We start from the raw sequence: 17,634 nt of genomic DNA on the forward strand, positions 1-17,634 counted from the left end.
TTTTTATGTCAGAAAATGCATGCAGTGTTGTATAAAAACTGCATACAATATATGGCCATTGACTGTATATGCAAGTATCTAGCCATGGTACAGTATTTCACACTAAGTTCAGGTCAAGTCAGATTGTTTACTGCCTGCACTGGCCATTATTCTATCGAACAGCATTGAGAAATCACAGTTTGTAGAGGAAACACTTTTGAAACATGAGAAGCAGTTTCAGAAACAAGTGTATTTTATCTTTATTATGTGAGAAAGTGAGATAAGACGGCAGTAAAATGGCTGTAAAGTGTGCCGTCTACATCTGGGAGGTCTTACTGCATGCTAGCAGAAAATATATTCTATTTCTGAGAGGGTTTTATTGCGAGCAGCACCCTGGCATCATGGGAATTTAAAAATTGTCATCCACACTGTAGTGGTAGTAGAATCTATGTTAAAGTGTAAAATCCTTATTGTCTGCAACCATCTACAGTCTTGCATATTTAAGCAGAAACTGTGTCTTAAATACATTTAATGGATGTCAATCACAGATATTTACAAAATGTATCCACCTTGAATGGATTCTATAATACTTTACACTGACATGATTTAATTTGCATGAGATTATACTGTATAATAAGAATTCAAAATTTTCCTGAGCTTTTCAGACATGAGTTATTATAAATTATACTGTAATTTTCAAAATTCAGAACTTCCTCTCTAATAAAAAAATAAGCTAATTATGGAAGCATGAAAAATAAGGAATCATCACTATACACAAAACATAATCATAATTTTTAATCTGTACTTAAAAGTGTGATCGGCTGATCACTGCAGGTTTTGCACCACCGTAACTTGAATTAAAAAATGCAAGGCAGCAGCTACTTTTAGTTGGTTAACTTTTTAAAGGGTAGATGTTTGGACCCTCCTCTCATTAGGGGCCCGGGGCTCTTACGCACAGGTGTGGGCTGTGATTGGCTGTTCGAAAGCGCGTGTGCAACTCACCGGCGTCCGAGCTGCTCCAGACATTCACTAAAGCGCACTGAGCGGAGACTCTGAGAACATCTGCATGAGCAATGGTACAGTTATCCTCAACCACACTGCACTAATGCGCTGAGAAAAGTTCCCCAACATGCTATCGGATCTGGAAACACACTGTCAGGATACAGATCATGGATTCAGGATCGCGTTTTCTGCGCTTCATTGATGCTGTATGAATAGATTTGAAGTGATTCACTGAGAGCGCGGCGCGCATTTGGAGAGGCGCATTGGCTATTCGCAGCAGATTTTGGATAAGAGTTTCTAGGAGACATGGCTTGCCGGCGCTCTGTACCAACGAGGAGGATTTATACCGCATCCGTCTGTTCTGTGCTGTTCATTCTCTTTTTTATTCTTGGATGCCCGCAGGTGAGCAAACACGCGCCGGTTTCGTCATTATTGTTCTGAATTGCAATGCAAATGATGCATGTTCACTGTCTGTTTATGTAGAGATCTCACTGTGCATCTGCAACCCCTCTTGCTGGTCCTCATGTAAAGCATAAAGCTCTGCTGGAAACACTGCGGTTACCTCACAACACAGGTGAGAGCGTTACAGTTACCTGTCAGGTGTGATTGACAGCTGTCAGTTGCATTTGTATTACATAGGTGATATAAGCAATTTATTAATATTGCATTATCAATTTAGATTTTCTCTCAAAATAAAAAGAAATGAACTAACTAGAAATATATCTTTGTAAGAGAATGACTTTATTACAGTTGCAAAGTCTACATGGGATGCCGCCGGCAGGGGGCGCTAGATATCCTAATTAATTTGATCCCTATGACAAATGCACCTAAAATACAAGCTCAAGACTGGTGTGTTTAGATGATTAGACAGTTTAAAAATAATAACAATGAATGCATTAATAATAACAGTGCTTTCTTATTGTGCCTACAGTGCGAGCAAAACTGGACACATGCATGCACACACATTTATTTAACTTTGTAAATGAGGATATCCCATAAAAATAGCACTACTACTTTGTGCTCTTACATAAAGTTAATTATAATGATCCAATGGTTTGGTTACAAAGCTAAAAGATCTACTAAAAGAAGACTAAACTGAATTATAAGTAAAAGCATGTTTATTTCATATATAAATCATTTGTTCCAACCGAGGGTGTCCCCAGATGTCCCCAAAAGGAGGTGTTGTTTGTCGTTTCTGCAGACAATTTTGTACACACACACACACACACACACACACACACAGAGAGAGAGAGAGAGAAAGAAGGAGGGGGTGTGTAGCATAAAGATTGGCATGCACTGGGACTTAGTGAACAATGAACAAAGGCAGACACTTGAAGAAGCTCTCCATCAATCAGCCAAGCTTTACAAACAGTCTCTGTGTGCACTTACTGCCTTTATCCTGTGAGGAGTCTCTGCACTGTTTGGCATGAGCTTAGAGACTGGAGCAGCCAGATATAATAGTGTGTTAGAAAGAGAATGAGAAAGAGTGAGAGCGTGTGTCTCCGTATCACGGCGGAGCGTTAAGAGTGTGTGTCATCAGTGTGAGTCTCACCCCACGGTCAGAGATCATAAATCTGTCTGCTCATGTCTGTAAAAGCATTTATAACTTGAGCCACCAGACCACCGCGAGGATGAGAGGAGCGCGAGTGTATGCGGAGGTCAGAATCACACAACATTAAAACATGTCTTCTGACCTTTACCCCATGAACAACATTTCCACGGACCTTCCTATAAATCACTTCAGCATGCATTTGTATGGATACAGTTACTTATTTTATGCAATTACAACAGTGCATTTACTAGATATGGTCTTTGTTAATCCTGATATGAATCATTAAATGACTTTTTAATGTTCTCAGTTCATTCCCTTTAAGATGTGTATTTAGACAATAGAAACCGCAGACAGACATTTATATCTGACAGACCTTGGTGTAGAAACAATTTCCGCTCAGAAATTGCTAGTAAACACATTGAACACATTGAATTAAACATACAATTTTGAAGAAGAAAGACTGATAAAGTATAATCTTGTAAAATATGTGTACTTGACAAGCCTGAATCATTTAACCATCAGTCACTTAGTATGCACTTTTTACATTATGGCATTTACATCAGTGTTATTTTTATTATTTGCATTTATCATCACATGCATATCCATCGTTCAGGAAAAAAAAATGAATAAAATAAAAAAAAAATAAAGTAAAAATACAAAAGAGTGGTGTTTGCTGAACAATGGTACATATGGGGAATGTTCCAGATGAAAAAAAATGGTCACACGATATTTTCATGTATATGTAGATACATGTTGGTACATTGTGCATTTAAAGTAATTTCATTTAATTAACATTAAAAGTTACACAATTAACGTTAGCCCTAACCCTGTAACTATAACCCTTAAAAACCTAACCCTAACTTTACCTTTACTCCTATACCATACCTCATTAGCAGTGAATTTGTGAGTTTTCTGAAATAAAATGTTGCATTGTAAATCCACAGTCTTGTAGGACTTTAATGTTAGTACTTAATTAAGGCTGTAAAAAGTGTGATGGCATAAAGATTTTTATGCAGATAACTTAGATTGCTTGATTGCATACCTAAACAGAAATAATGCATTCAACTCCAGCTTTTAATGACCTCTCTTTCGCTTCTATGTAGAATACGAAATCGTGGCTCCATATGAGGTGGACCATCAAGGACATTACGTTTCCCATGCCGTGGCCCACCATCACCGCAGGAAACGCTCCTCGGAGGGTCAGGATCACGACCAAACTGTTCACTTTAGGCTGCGTGGATTAGGACAGGACTTCCAACTGGACCTGCAGCCATCACGCGACTTCATCGCCCCCAGCTTCACCGTACAAACTCTGGGCAGGAGTGGCACCAAGAGCCTGCAGCCTTTTCCTCAAGATGACCTCTGCTTCTACCATGGGGTGCTGAGGTCAGAGGTCAACTCATCTGTGGCCCTGTCGACATGTGCAGGGATGGTGAGTAGATTGACTGGTTATCCTGTTTCAGAGCTGATTGTGGTCATTTGGGGAAGAGAGTCTTAATAGCAAATCAAGTCTTAAGAGTCTGTCCTTCTCTAAGAGTTTCTCTATTGTGAATGTGAAAAATGTATACAGCACTAACCCCAAATGATTTATGGTATGCCGTTCAGTTCATAATGATGGCGATAAAAATAGACCAGAAGAATTTATCTTCTCCTTAGAGAGAAAAAGACCCACAACCTCAAGCATTTTTGGCATGAACTGTAGAGCGATAGCTGTGCCATCATCAATGCGTTGAATCATTTGTGTAGGCTTTCATGAGTCTAGTGTACTCATCATCCCATCTGTTTGTTTTCTCCATGGATTAATGTCCGGTGCACAGAGAAACCTCAACCCTCCAGAGTGCTTTTGTTGTTTTGGCTCCCAGGCCGCACGAGATTCGGCTCCCAGTAGGCGCTGGAGGAGGAAAGTGACTGTGCTGCAGTTCTCATGACTTTACTCTGACTGGACTGACATAAAGTGCCCCGTCCCATCAATAGAGCCCATCTAAAAGCCCAGCGTTCAAATCCCCTTAAACCAGTGACTCAATAACCCACATAAATTTGGGTCAGGGGAGGTTTTACTAGAGAACAGAGCCTCCTTTTATTAGTCAGATCGACATTTGGACAATCTATAGTCGTCCTCAGTGGAAACAAACACTTATTGTACTCACATAAGCTTTGATACATGATGTTTTATTTGTAAACAGTTTGTTTTAACAATCCCAATTCACACACTATCATGCCTAATAGTGTCTCAAACCGTAGAAGTATACCAAAGGTACTGTGAGGAAAAATTGGCTGATTTTGTACGTTTGCCCACTGACAAAGAAAAGATTAGTCTATACTTTTAATGGTAGGTTTATTTTAAAAGTGAGAGACCGAATGACAACAAAAAAATCCAGAAAAAACGCATTTCAAAAAAGTTACAAATTGATTTGTATTTTAATGAGTGAAATAAGTATTTACTGTATTCCCAGGCGTCTTTTATACAGGTCATGAGCTGAGATTAGCAGCACTCTCTTAAAGGGAGTGCTCCTAATCTCAGTTTGTTACCTGTATAAAGGACACCTGTCCACAAAAGCAATCAATCAATCAGATTCCAAACTCTCCACCATGGCCAAGACCAAAGAGCTGTCCAAGGATGTCAGGGACAAGATTGTAGACCAACGCAAGGCTGGAATGGGCTACAAGACCATCGCCAAAAAGCTTGGTGAGAAGGTGACAACAGGTACAGAACGATTATTCGCAAATGGAAGAAACACAAAATAATGGTTAATCTCTCAGTCTGGGGCTCCATGCAAGATCTCACCTCGTGGAGTTTCAATGATCATGAGAAAGCTGAGGAGTCAGCCCAGAACTACACCGGAGGATCTTGTCAATGATCTAAAGGCAGCTAGAACCATAATCACCAATAAAACAATTGGTAACACACTACGCCTTGAAGGAATGAAATCCTGCAGCAAACACAATGAAGGAACAAAACACATGTACAGCCCGTCTGAAGTTTGCCAATCAAAATCTAAATGATTCAGAGGAGAACTGAGTGAAAGTGTTGTGTTCAGATGAAACTTGGCATCAACTCAACTCGCTGTGTTTGGAGGAGGAGGAATGCTGCCTATGACCCCAAGAACACCATCCCCACATCAAAAATGAAGGTGGAAACATTATGCTTTGGGGTGTTTTTCTACTAAGGGGACAGGACAACTGCACCACATCAAAGGGACGATGGGCAGGGGCATGTACCGTCAGGGCCAGGGCTTTGAAAATGGGTCGTGGATGGGTATTCCAGCATGACAATGAGCCAGTACACATGGCCAAGTCAACAAAGGAGTAGCTCAAGAAGAAGCACATAAAGGTCCTGGAGTGGCCTAGCCAGTTTCCAGACCTTAATCCCATCTGTGGAGGAAGCTAAAGGTTCAAATTGCCAAACGTCAGCCTCAAAACCTTAATGACTTGGAGAGGATCTGCAAAGAGGAATAGGACAAAATCCCTCCAGAAATGTGTGCAAACCTGCTGGACAACTACAAGAAACATCTGACCTTTGTGATTGTCAACAAGGGTTTTGTGAAGGGGTCAAATACTTACTTCACTCATTAAAATGCAAATAATTTTTTTTATTTGTTGTTATTCCATCTCTCACTGTTCAAATAAACCTATCATTAAAATTAGAGGCTGATCATTTCTTTTGTCAGTGGGCAAACATACAAAATCAGCAAGGGAATAAAAAAATAAAATTCCTCACTGTGCACAGATGGGTTACTTGTTCCTCTGGATGTCCAAAATACAGATCTGTGCAAATTGCAATGGCTACTATTGCCCACATTGGTTTAGGATTTGATTAAGAACTACACACACAAATAAAAAATGTAAAAAAACTACAAACATGGCAGACTTATACGGCTGATGGACAAAGGTTTGAGTAATGGAATATCAATAATACAACACGATGGAGAAAAAATATTTAATGTTAACTGTGGTATATTTCATCTACAACAATTTTTATAAAGATACATTTGGCCTTTAACTTTTAAATCATTATGCAAACGCATGAGGAGAGTAATCAGCATGAAAAACCTTTGACTGGCAGATCAACGTGCCTTTTCATTTCTTTCCAATACAATAGGAAATTAAATGAAATTAAATGTAGATGATGTTACCTTTGACAAAATGATTGACAGGCCACTTTAAATGCTGACAAGATGCACTTAACTATGCAAAAGAGCAGTTTGTTAACGATGCAATTATGACGAAGTATGTGTCTCAGAGATTGCTTACTCTTCTGCTACATACTCAGAAGTATGTACTTTTTATTCAGAAAGAGTTCTGTACATACTTTTAGCTTATAATATAAGCAAGCAAAATGGGACACAGCATATGTGTTTTCTTATTTTTTTTTTTTTTGGTATAGGGTACATTTTTAGTCAGTTGCATTGCATTATGACTCCATATATGATTTTGGTAACACTTTCTATGAAGCCCGTATTTATAATACATTATAAGGGTATTCTTAAGGCATTATAATGAATGCATAATGCATTATGAAAAACCTTATAATATGTTATATCATCTCATGAGTATTCATAAGAACAGTTTTAATGTACTATAATTTGTACTTTTTTGTGGTTATAGCTTTTAAGAGAATGATTACCTCCTCATAGTTATAACATATAAGTCTCATATCTTGCCATGTTTCTCATGTCACTTTACTTAAAGCATACAAAGACCACTTATAAGTAATTATAATAATATTTCCGAAAGAACCCTAAGATCAGGTATCAGTTTAGATAAATGTGTAATATGAACAGTTTGATGATTTTGATGGTACCCTTCAGACAGCTTTTGATAAGTAACTCTGCAACTGCATGTCAGCTAGCAGTAATTATTACTATGCTGAATATATGCTAACACTAAATTTCAATGTTTCCCCAAAAGACAAACTATTATGTTATATTATAAGTAACTTTGCAAGTACATGAACATTCTACCTAGCCCAACCATAACCTAAGCCTACTAATACTCTAAGGAGTGTTAGTTGGCATGTAGTTAGAAAGTTTAAGCTTATAGTCAATTGACTTAGGGGACCATCAAAATAAAACGTAATATAATGTAAAAAATATATGTAATATGATATAGTCCATTATAAATTAAGATTTAATATGCCGTTCATTGTGTGTTATAAATGATCATAATCTTAAAAGTTATAACCTCAAATACTCAAGTATTATAATGTATTATAATTGTTGTTATGATTATTCATGAGATGGTATAACATATTATAAGGTTTCTTATAATGCATTATGCATTTATTATAATGCCTTAGAAATACCGCTATAATGTGTTATAAATAGGGGCTTCATAGAAAGTGTTACCATGATTTTTTTAATGCATTTCACAGTAGCGATGCACTGAAATTTTAACAGACTGAAATTTTAATGTTTTCATTTATCTGAAAACCAAAACTAACATTTTAAGAGTTAAATATGGATATCTGGGTAACTGAACTGAACTTTATGCTGTTCATGGTGTTCTCAGATTGTAAATTAACTACTAAATTAACTGTTATTCAGCAACGAGCCTACTGTTGATATTTCAGACAAACTAATTTTACAAACTACTACTCTAGTATCATTTATGGTGATGCACGTTCACACCCTGCTGAAAAAAACACAGCTAAAACCAGCATAGACTGGTTGGTTTTAAAGGGGTTTTGGCCACTTTCCCAGCCTGGCCAGGGAGACCAACTAAAACCAGCTACTTCCAGCTTAAACCAGCTTAAACCAGCCAATCAGCCTAGGCTGGTTTTAGCAGTTTTTTCAGCAGGGACATCTCACATATTTACCTGTTGTAGCTTATCAACATCATGTGTAAAAAATCAATGAAGTCAAATGGAGAAGTGCTAATTAAACACCACTGTTTCAGTCATTGATTTCGGACCCTTGTCTTCTAAATCTGCATCAATAGTATTCATTGATTTTCATGAACCGCTGGTTGTCTGGGTGCTTTAAATCCAAAGAAGTTTTAACACCCAGAGAAAGCTATCATTTGTATTTCCATGTGCCAGTTTTGATTTTTGAGCGAATTGTGTGAGGCATTGGTTCCAATGTAATGATGTGTCTACAACATTTATGAGCAGAGATTAATGGGCACAAAACCCTGTCCAAACCCTGATACCTTGGTTAATACTGGCCCATGTCACAACAAATGGAGATTTACAGTGTTAACAGTACTACATCACACTTGGTGTGAATGAAGTTGGTGTTAAATCTAAGTACAACAATCATCGTGAAAGAAGTCTTAACAAGAAGTGAAAAATGAAACTACTTACTCTGAACAGGATCCGTATTAGATTTTTTACTCAGAGTTAATCTTGTGGCAGTTCATTTCCCAAAGACTTTTCACCTCTGTGATTGTCAGCCTTTAAACAGAGGCAGAGGCAGCTCAAATGTTACTGTCACTGTAAATGTATTGGGTCTATAACTAGCTGAAATATGTGTTGGAAGTGTAATGTTGTAGGCTATCGCACTGTCCCCAGCTGGATGTGATTAGCAGCGGTGCAGAGTCATTAGTTAACTCAGTCTCTCCTTACGTGCCCAGTAAAGCCTGTGTATAAATTCACTTTGAATGGCTCAGACCGGCTTGGCAGATCACCAGTGAAGGTTGGCAGGGCTTTGATGACGGTCAGAGTTTGTCATAAAAGGTCCCAAATGTGAGTTTAAAGGCGTGAGGGCTGGACAATTGAGGCCCCAATGATTTCAAGCTGACGGCTTTATACAAAAAGGTACAATAGCTGACTTTAGCGGTGGCACATGGGATGCCAATTAGGAGGGTCATTGGAAATGGCAGTCTGGTTTGTGACGGGTGCCGTGCCATGGAAACTCCATGCTGAAAGTCTTTCTGAAGTGTCGCCAGTCTGCAATAACAGGCTAATTGTGAGTGATGTCAGCCATAAAGTAAAGCCATAAATCTACATTTGGACACTCAACCCCCAACACGTCTAACACAATACTCTAACACAGCTTAAATTAGCAAAACACTAATACTTGCTTAAGGGAAGGTTTTAAAAGTCAGCGTAAAATTAAAATTGACTTCTGTAGTACATGTTGGTTTTATTGTTAAAGGAACCCACAGATCCTGTCATCAATTACCCTCCAGACGCAAAAGAAGATATTTGATGAATGTTTCAGATGTCAGTAGAAAGAAAGTCAATAGGGTCCAAAATTTTCAAGCATTAAAAAAATAAATAAAAGTAATGTAAAAGTAACCCATACAACTTCATTCAGGCATGAAATGGCCATTATCCAGTCATTTTCTGACGATAAAAATTGTTCCCTACATTCTTCTTATGTTCCATTATGGAATTTAAATGGGTTGGTAATGCTCTTTCATGTTGATTTTAAGGATTCACTGGGACATTAAGACATGGACAGTCTAAAACTGGTCTAAACTATGAGTTTGTAGCATCGCTTACCAAAAAGAAGTATACTTCAAGTTTATTTTATTAAGTATGCTTAAGTAAAGTTAAAGTATATTTTTAAGTATATATCATGTAGTATGTATGCAAATATCAGTGCACTAGTAGTATACTTTTAAGTGTACTATTTCAGTACTCCTTGGGACTAAATTGGTCCACTTTCTAGTATATAAAAGTATACTTTTAAGTGTACTTTACTGTAAGTATAAAAGTAGTAAATTTTGAGTACACAACTAGTTTACAACTTTGTTTTAAGTTTGTACTGCAATTATACTAAAAGTGAACTATAGTTTAGTTAAATACGTTTTATGCATTTCAGTACACTTTGAAGTATAGTCTCAGTAAACTTCAAGTGTACTCATAGATTTTCTTTAACTGAACTTTGCATCGTACTTGAAGTATACTACTTTGTCCCTATTTAGGTATTAATTTGTATATATTTTGTTATATGAATAGCTGAACATACAAAACATCAAAAGAAAGAACAGGGTTCTTTGTAAACAAAAACATTTTATTCTAGCTTCATGCATTCTTTTTTATAAACACTTGAATGTGGGTTTCATAAATCAAAAATAAATAAACAACATTTTGAACAAAAAGCTAAAAAAAGACTATTTGTGTTTGAAGTCTTGACAGTCATTATTAAATCTTCATAGGTCGACATTTTATTTCATTGTTACACAATTTTCTATGTCTATGGTTTTGATGCTGTTTTATGTCTGACGATTGTGTTAGATTACATGTGGAAGCATCTGTTGTTTCTGTTTCTTCTTCACTTGTGTTTTGGAAATTCTGTTCAGAGGATGTGTAATAACGCCCCTAGCGTATAACAATAAAAAAATGGATTCTCAGAGCTGAGCTCAAATATATTTAGGCTTTTTCTAAGTATAAATCAAGTATACTTAAATATATATAAAGCACATTTCTGAGAAGTAGCCTGAAAGTTTACTTTCTCACTTTTTTTAGTTTAAAAGAAGTATACTATTAGCATGCTTGAATAAACTTCTTTTTCATAAGGGATGTCACAGCTGCTTTTGTTGGTACAGGTCCTGTTATTTTGGACTGCTTTTGTTCACTCTCAATTAAAACCAAGGACAAACTCTCAGTCCATAAGAAATCATGTTTGATTTCTGATCCCAAGCTGCTCCATAGCAAAACCTGGTGCATAGGTTCATTGTCGTTCACCAAATTTCCCATAATCCTTATGATTTGGCATTCATCGTTTGGCTTTGAAAGCCAAGCCACGCAACCCCCAGCAACTCTTCAGATCTCTCGTCCAAAATATGTACATTATTATCCCTCATAAAACAATTCCATGTTTCACTCTACAGGCTTTGAATGTGTCTTTGATGGACTGACAGAATTAAAGACTAACATATTTAATTATAATGAACAGAAATGGAGCGTAGCACGATTTTCCCTGTAAAAACAGAGCAGAAAGAGGCGCCGCGGATGACTAATTTTTGGCGGGAGGTCATCGTTAATGTGCGAGGATAAATGCGGTCCTGCTGGAGGTGGTGTTTCTGAGGAGCTCAAGTTGTTTAGTCTCGATATATACAGTCAGTGTTCACGCAATGCAATCTCCAGGAAGGAGTTTAGACTCTGAATCGGCTTCTTCACGACAAGAACAGCAACAGTTAGTCACTGCGATGATGTAAGAGGATTTAAAAAACAAATCTTTGACACCCTTCTCAAATAGTTTCAGCTGGCATATGAACTCTCATAGCAGCTCGGAAGAGAGTAGAGGTTCGGTTTCAGCTTCTAAAAGCGGCGAGGCAAGTACGAGCCTCTCTCTCATGGAAATAGGGACAGCGTCAGGTGCATCGCTCAGAGTTTCCTCATATCCGCTCAGCTCCTTTGATTAGAGTTCCTGTAGGGTCGTGCCTGGATCTGCCCATTTCCCTGAGTGCAGGAGCGCAGCTGTTATTTTTCTCCCAGGTAGCGTCTCAACCCGTCTCCTGGCACTTTATGACTGCTATTTGCACCTTGTAGCTCTCAGTGTGTAATTTCATGAGAGGTATTTAAGGAGGCAGCGCAGACATTTGTTTTTAGTTAGGCTTGTCATGGACCTGGGAGACCGAGGCGCAGATTTGTGGTGGATGATTCTTACATGTTACTTATGCAGGAATGCGGTCAAGAGCGCCACTCCTGCTTGACAACATGGATTTGCACAGTTTACTTGCACTAAACTGTACGCTAACTGTCATGTGTGTAAATTGATTTACATTTTCTAATCTCCTCCCGGCAGAAATGGAAAGGAACAGATTTCCCTGGATAGACTAACAAATTTATGGTTTCCTTCAAAATTCTCCCATTTCCCGTTTGGCAGTTGCTTTAGACCAAATTTGATATTTTTATTGTGCCTAATATAAATTTGACTGAAATTTGATTTGTTTATCCATTACATCACCCACTGGTTCTAGAACAGCATAATTCAAGCTCTTACGACAACATTGAATTTGATTTCTGTGCTGCAAATCTTTGTCGACACATCATGCATCTTTCAAAACGGTAGAATTAATTTCTTCTCCCAGCAGAGAATAGCAAAAGTAACAGTCCCAAAGAGAATTCGTCACTCGTCTGTTGCTCTTAACAGCTAAAGTTAAGTTGCATTTGATTTTGCATACTCAAGAGTAGACGATAGAGAGATCTTAACAAAACCTGAGCACAGTTGAGACCTCTTCAAACTCTAAAGTGAGATTATTCTGTCTCTCAAAATCAATTAAGGCTAAGTGTGTCACAATGAGCAAATTTTCAAAAACTTTTCATTAAAACCCATTTGGAGCCGACAGAGTCAACAAAGTCAGTTTTGAAAAAATTCGAGTTAAAGTTTTCTGAAGGTTTCAAGCAAATCACCAAGCACTGTTATATCTTTTCCTCTAGTTCTTTTCTTAATAATAATTACTGTACTAAACAATTTAGGTAAAATTGAAGCTTTAATTTAAGGGGTTAAACAAAAATATAACATAAAATACTTAGGAATTACAACCATTTTTATACCCCCATTTCCAGGGGCTCAATTTTAATTAGATAAATAAATATAATCATAATTTTGTTGTTGAGACTCCTTAAGTCTAGAACTCATGGACATCACCAGAGACTGGGTTTCCTCCTTTGTGATGCTTTGCCAGGCCTTTACTGCAGCTGACTTTAGTTGTTGGTTGTTGGTGGGTCTTTCTGCCTTTAGTTTTGCATTCAGCAAGTGAAATGCCTGCTCAGTTGGGTTGAAATCAGCAGATTGACTTGGCCTTTGCAGAATATTCCACTTTTTTACCTTCAAAAACTGCTGGGTTGCTTTGGTTGTATGTTTTGGGTCATCGTCCAGTTGTACTATGAAGCGCCCCCCAATCAGCCTTGCTCCATTTGACTGAATCTGGGCAGAGAGTATATCCCTATAAACTGTAAAAAAAAAAAAAAACGGTAATTTTCTGGCAGCAGGGGCACCAGAAAATGTCTGTTAAAAATCGTAAAAATACTGTCAGGAAAAAAAACAGCAAAAAAATGGTAATTTCTAATCCTATATTTACGGTTTATTACTGTTATTCTACACAGTTTTCACTTAAATGTACAGGTAAATACCGTAGTTTCTGAATTTTTTAACTGATATGTACCAACATTTTGAAGTACTGAAATCTGTTTTGTACCTTTTGTGACGAGTCGGCTGCCTCCCCCCTAATTATCATCACCACCCCGTCCCTGAAGACCGCACCCGTGACGGCCGACGGGCCAGGATGCCGGGCCGTAGATTCCCAGTTGGAAGCGCCGTGAAAGCTCGAAAGGGACGAAGCTGCAGGAGATGCCGCCGCCCCTAGCACCCCGGTCCCAAGCGGGGAGCGCGTGCGGCCGCCGGACTCCGCCCCTTACCTGGACCCTTCCCATTTGAACACTGCCCCTCCTTCACAGAACCCCAGCACTCGAGGACACCAGATCCCCTTTTTATTTGGACACTTTATTTCCCCCTTTGGACACTTTTCTTTCATTTTCTGTTTAATAAAAGCCTCTCCGAGGCCTGACGCCACACCCACTGTGTCTGTCGTTTTGCTCCTCCCGCCACAATGGTGGAGAATGCGGGCAAGGCGGGGCTTAGACAGCGCAGTGGGCAACACCTGATGACGTCATCCCCTCTCGCTCGCAAAAGTTTGTGAAAACCCGGACGGGGACGGAGAAACGACGGAGACGGCCTCCCAGCCGCAAAAGGGGTAAGTGATGTTTCAGTTAGTCACTTATCCTGCGGTTGGTTGAGGCTGTCGACTAAATGGCGGTTTTTCTGTCCCTGTTCCGGTGCGCTGCGAGAGGGAGTGTTGCCTTGGAGAGGAATCCCCTACCCACTCCGACCGCTGGAGCCTGGATGAGGAAGGTAGCACTCCTGTGTGGGCAGCGACCAGATGACGGGGATGTCGCTTGGGGGGGGGGGGGGATGTGACGAGTCGGCTGCCTCCCCCCTAATTATCATCACCACCCTGTCCCTTATTCGCCGCCCTTCTCCAGGCTCCCGACGGGAGTGGGTGTGAATGGGAGAGGAGGGGCGCGAAATCGTCTCGGGCTGGCGGCGTGTGATGAGGAGCACCTGAATGGAATGAAGCCTCATCACCGCCGCTGTTTAAATGCCGAGCGCGCCTCTCCTCAGGAGACCGGTCTCTCCCCCGTGCATGCACGCTGGTGTCCTCGCGGGTCCAGGAAGGGGTGAAGAGGGAAGCCAGCGTGGCCAGAAGGACAAGCTGCCGGACCCATGGTCCGGCTGAAGACCGCACCCGTGACGGCCAACGGGCCAGGATGCCGGGCCGTAGATTCCCCGTTGGAAGCGCCGTGAAAGCTCGAAAGGGACGAAGCTGCAGGAGATGCCGCCGCCCCTATCACCCCGGTCCCAAGCGGGGAGCACGTGTGGCCGCCGAACTCCGCCCCTTACCTGGACCCTTCCCATTTGAACACTGCCCCTCCTTCACGGAACCCCAGCACTCGAGGACACCAGATCCCCTTTTTATTTGGACACTTTATTTCCTCCTTTGGACACTTTTCTTTCATTTTCTGTTTAATAAAAGCCTCTGCGAGGCCTGACGCCACAGCCACTGTGTCTGTCGTTTTGCTCCTCCCGCCACACTTTGTAATACACTGATAACCACCAAAAGCAGGTGGTGACGACAACATCACATGATGAACCAAAGCCCATCACAAGGAGGTTTTAAATAATAATATATATAGAAGGTGCACAGTGTCATTCACACCAACAGTAAACATCATCATGGTAACACACATAAAACTGAAATAATGCAAAAAACATTAATTTAACAACATTAGATGTAACATATAACCCTAATGTACAAAACTGCCAAGAAAAATCTAAGAAGAAAAAGTTTTTTCAACAAAAAAACATTCAATTAAAAAATTAAACACAGGGAATTATGGGAATGTCAATTTACAGTTATTCACTGTACATTTTACGTTCTTTTTCACTTCAAAAAATGGTATACTATCGTAAAATTACATGCAATGTCCAACACAGTTTTTCACCGTATATAGAAGGGGAACTTACCGTTAACCATTTCACAGGTTTTTACCGTAGCATTTTTACAGTATTTTACCATTAAATTCACAGTCATTTTTTACAGTGTACACTGCAGAATTCATAAGGCTGCTTCTGTCTTCTGTCACATCATCAATAAACACCTTGTGCCACTAGAAACCATACTCATGCCATCACAGTTCTCCACCATGTTTCACAGATAATGTTGTATGCTTTGAATCATGAGCTTTGCCAAGCCTTCTCCATACTTTTCTCTTCTCGTCATTCTGGTACAGGTTGATCTTAATTTAACCATCCAAAGAATGCATTTCCAAAAGCTCTGGATTTTTTAGATGTTGTTTGGCCAAAGTCTAATCTGGCCTTGTTTGCACCTTGTGGTGAACCCTCTGTATTTGCCCTGGTGAAGCCTTCTCTTGATTGTAGACTCTGACAGTGACTCGCCTACCTCCTGGAGAGTGTTCTTCACTAGGCTGGATGTTGTGAAACAGTTTTCTTTACCATAGAGAGGATCATCCAATCATCCACTACTGTTTTCCTCTGTGAACCTCCAAGCCTTTTTACACTGCTGAGCTCACCAGTGTGTTCTTCTTTTTCTTAAAATGCACCAAACTGTTGATTTGGCCTCTCCTAATGTTCCTGCTATCTCTCTGGTGGATTTCTTTATTTTGAAAGCCTAACAATTGTCTGTTTCACTTGCATGTAGAGATCCTTTGACAGCATGATGTGGGTTCAGAGCCACAGCTTCCAAATACAAATGGCACACTCAGAATCAACTCCAGACCTTTTGCCTGCTTAATTGATGTAAAGAAAATAAAGGAGTAGCCCACAACTGTCCATTAAACAGTTTTTGAGTCAACTGTCCAAGTACTTATGGTCCCTTGAAAAAGGGGGGAGGTACATATTAAAGAGCTGTAATTGCGAGAATACCCTTCCATTAAAGCTTAGAGTGTGCACTTTAAGCCCACTATTCATTATAACACTGTAATTTGAATATGTTTTGGTCAACAGCTGAAATAAAACAAGTTGTGTCGGTGTGTCCAAATATATATATGAACCTGGCTGTATTAAAACCTACTGTTATGCACAGATCTAATATAATGTTACACATCAGTTGTTTTACCCCAACAGTTCCCCCAAACGTTCACTTAAGACAAAAAAAGTGTGTTTGCGTGAATACTGTAATTCTAAAATGTATATCAGGATTGAGCGCTGCCGGATGTCAGTCAGCGAGAAAAGCAAGTTGAGGAAAGGTACCCCACTCAGAAAACTTACAAATAAAGATAATTATAGATGTTTAATTACTATTTGGAGCATTTGGGATCACTAGATGAGGACTTAATAAACTCATTTTTGTGAAAACCCTGGCCCTCTGGCCCCAGAGGTCCACTTTGCAGAGCTTAGCAGCAGCCGTAATCAAACACACCTGAACAAGCTTGGTCTTCAGGATTACTAGACAGTAACAGGTAGGTGAGTTTGATCAAGGTTGGAGGTAAACTCTGCAGGTAAGTGGACCTTGAGGGCTGAGTTTGAGACATTCCCCCAGGGGCTACTGGGAACCTTTTCTCTCAAGTTGCATTTTATGAAGAAGAAAGTTGCTCTCAAATTATACCTCTTTGCTGTCTCAGAGATATTGGGATATGTAAGGGATGGTTAACCCAAAAATAAACTACCAGCAAAAGTCTTGTTACCAAAATTCTTCAAAATGTCTTCTATGTTCAGAAAATTCATAAAGATGTTTTGAACTGTCCATTTCAGAGATCTTGTTGGTGATTTTTCTGCCTTATGGAGTGGAACTAAAATTCTAAATTACAAAAGGAGTGCACAAATATGCATTAATTCATGCTTAACTAATACAGAGAATGTGAGTTATATATTAATGAATCATTAGCTAATGATTTGCAAAAGTATCTTTATGTTATGACTTTACTTGTTGAGGCACAGAACTATTAACTAATTGTTAGTTAATAAGTCATTGTGGTTATGGATTTAGAATTACTTAGTCATGTGCCTCAACAAGTAAAGTCATAACATGATATCTTTGCAAATCATTAGCTAATGATTAATTAAAGCAGACTACTGGAAGTTAAAGTACATGGCTTTGACCTTTGTGGTAACTATAATGAATTTCCATTA

The 17,634-nt window shown here is 39.2% G+C and overlaps 1 protein-coding gene across 1 annotated transcript in view; it reads left to right on the plus strand.

The window, feature by feature from the left end:
• The first annotated feature begins 1,040 nt into the window (after window positions 1-1,040).
• adamts16 (ADAM metallopeptidase with thrombospondin type 1 motif, 16) overlaps window positions 1,041-17,634 on the plus strand; it is a 90,135-nt gene continuing 73,541 nt past the window's right edge. Inside the window, exons 1-3 of the mRNA XM_073846698.1 lie at window positions 1,041-1,383; window positions 1,465-1,555; window positions 3,637-3,965. Of these exons, the coding sequence (XP_073702799.1) occupies window positions 1,288-1,383; window positions 1,465-1,555; window positions 3,637-3,965 (516 nt within the window). The 5' untranslated portion in view covers window positions 1,041-1,287. The remainder of the gene's footprint in view (window positions 1,384-1,464; window positions 1,556-3,636; window positions 3,966-17,634) is intronic.

This window comes from Garra rufa, chromosome 9 (assembly GCF_049309525.1).
Source record: "Garra rufa chromosome 9, GarRuf1.0, whole genome shotgun sequence".
NCBI classification, from domain to species: domain Eukaryota; kingdom Metazoa; phylum Chordata; class Actinopteri; order Cypriniformes; family Cyprinidae; genus Garra; species Garra rufa.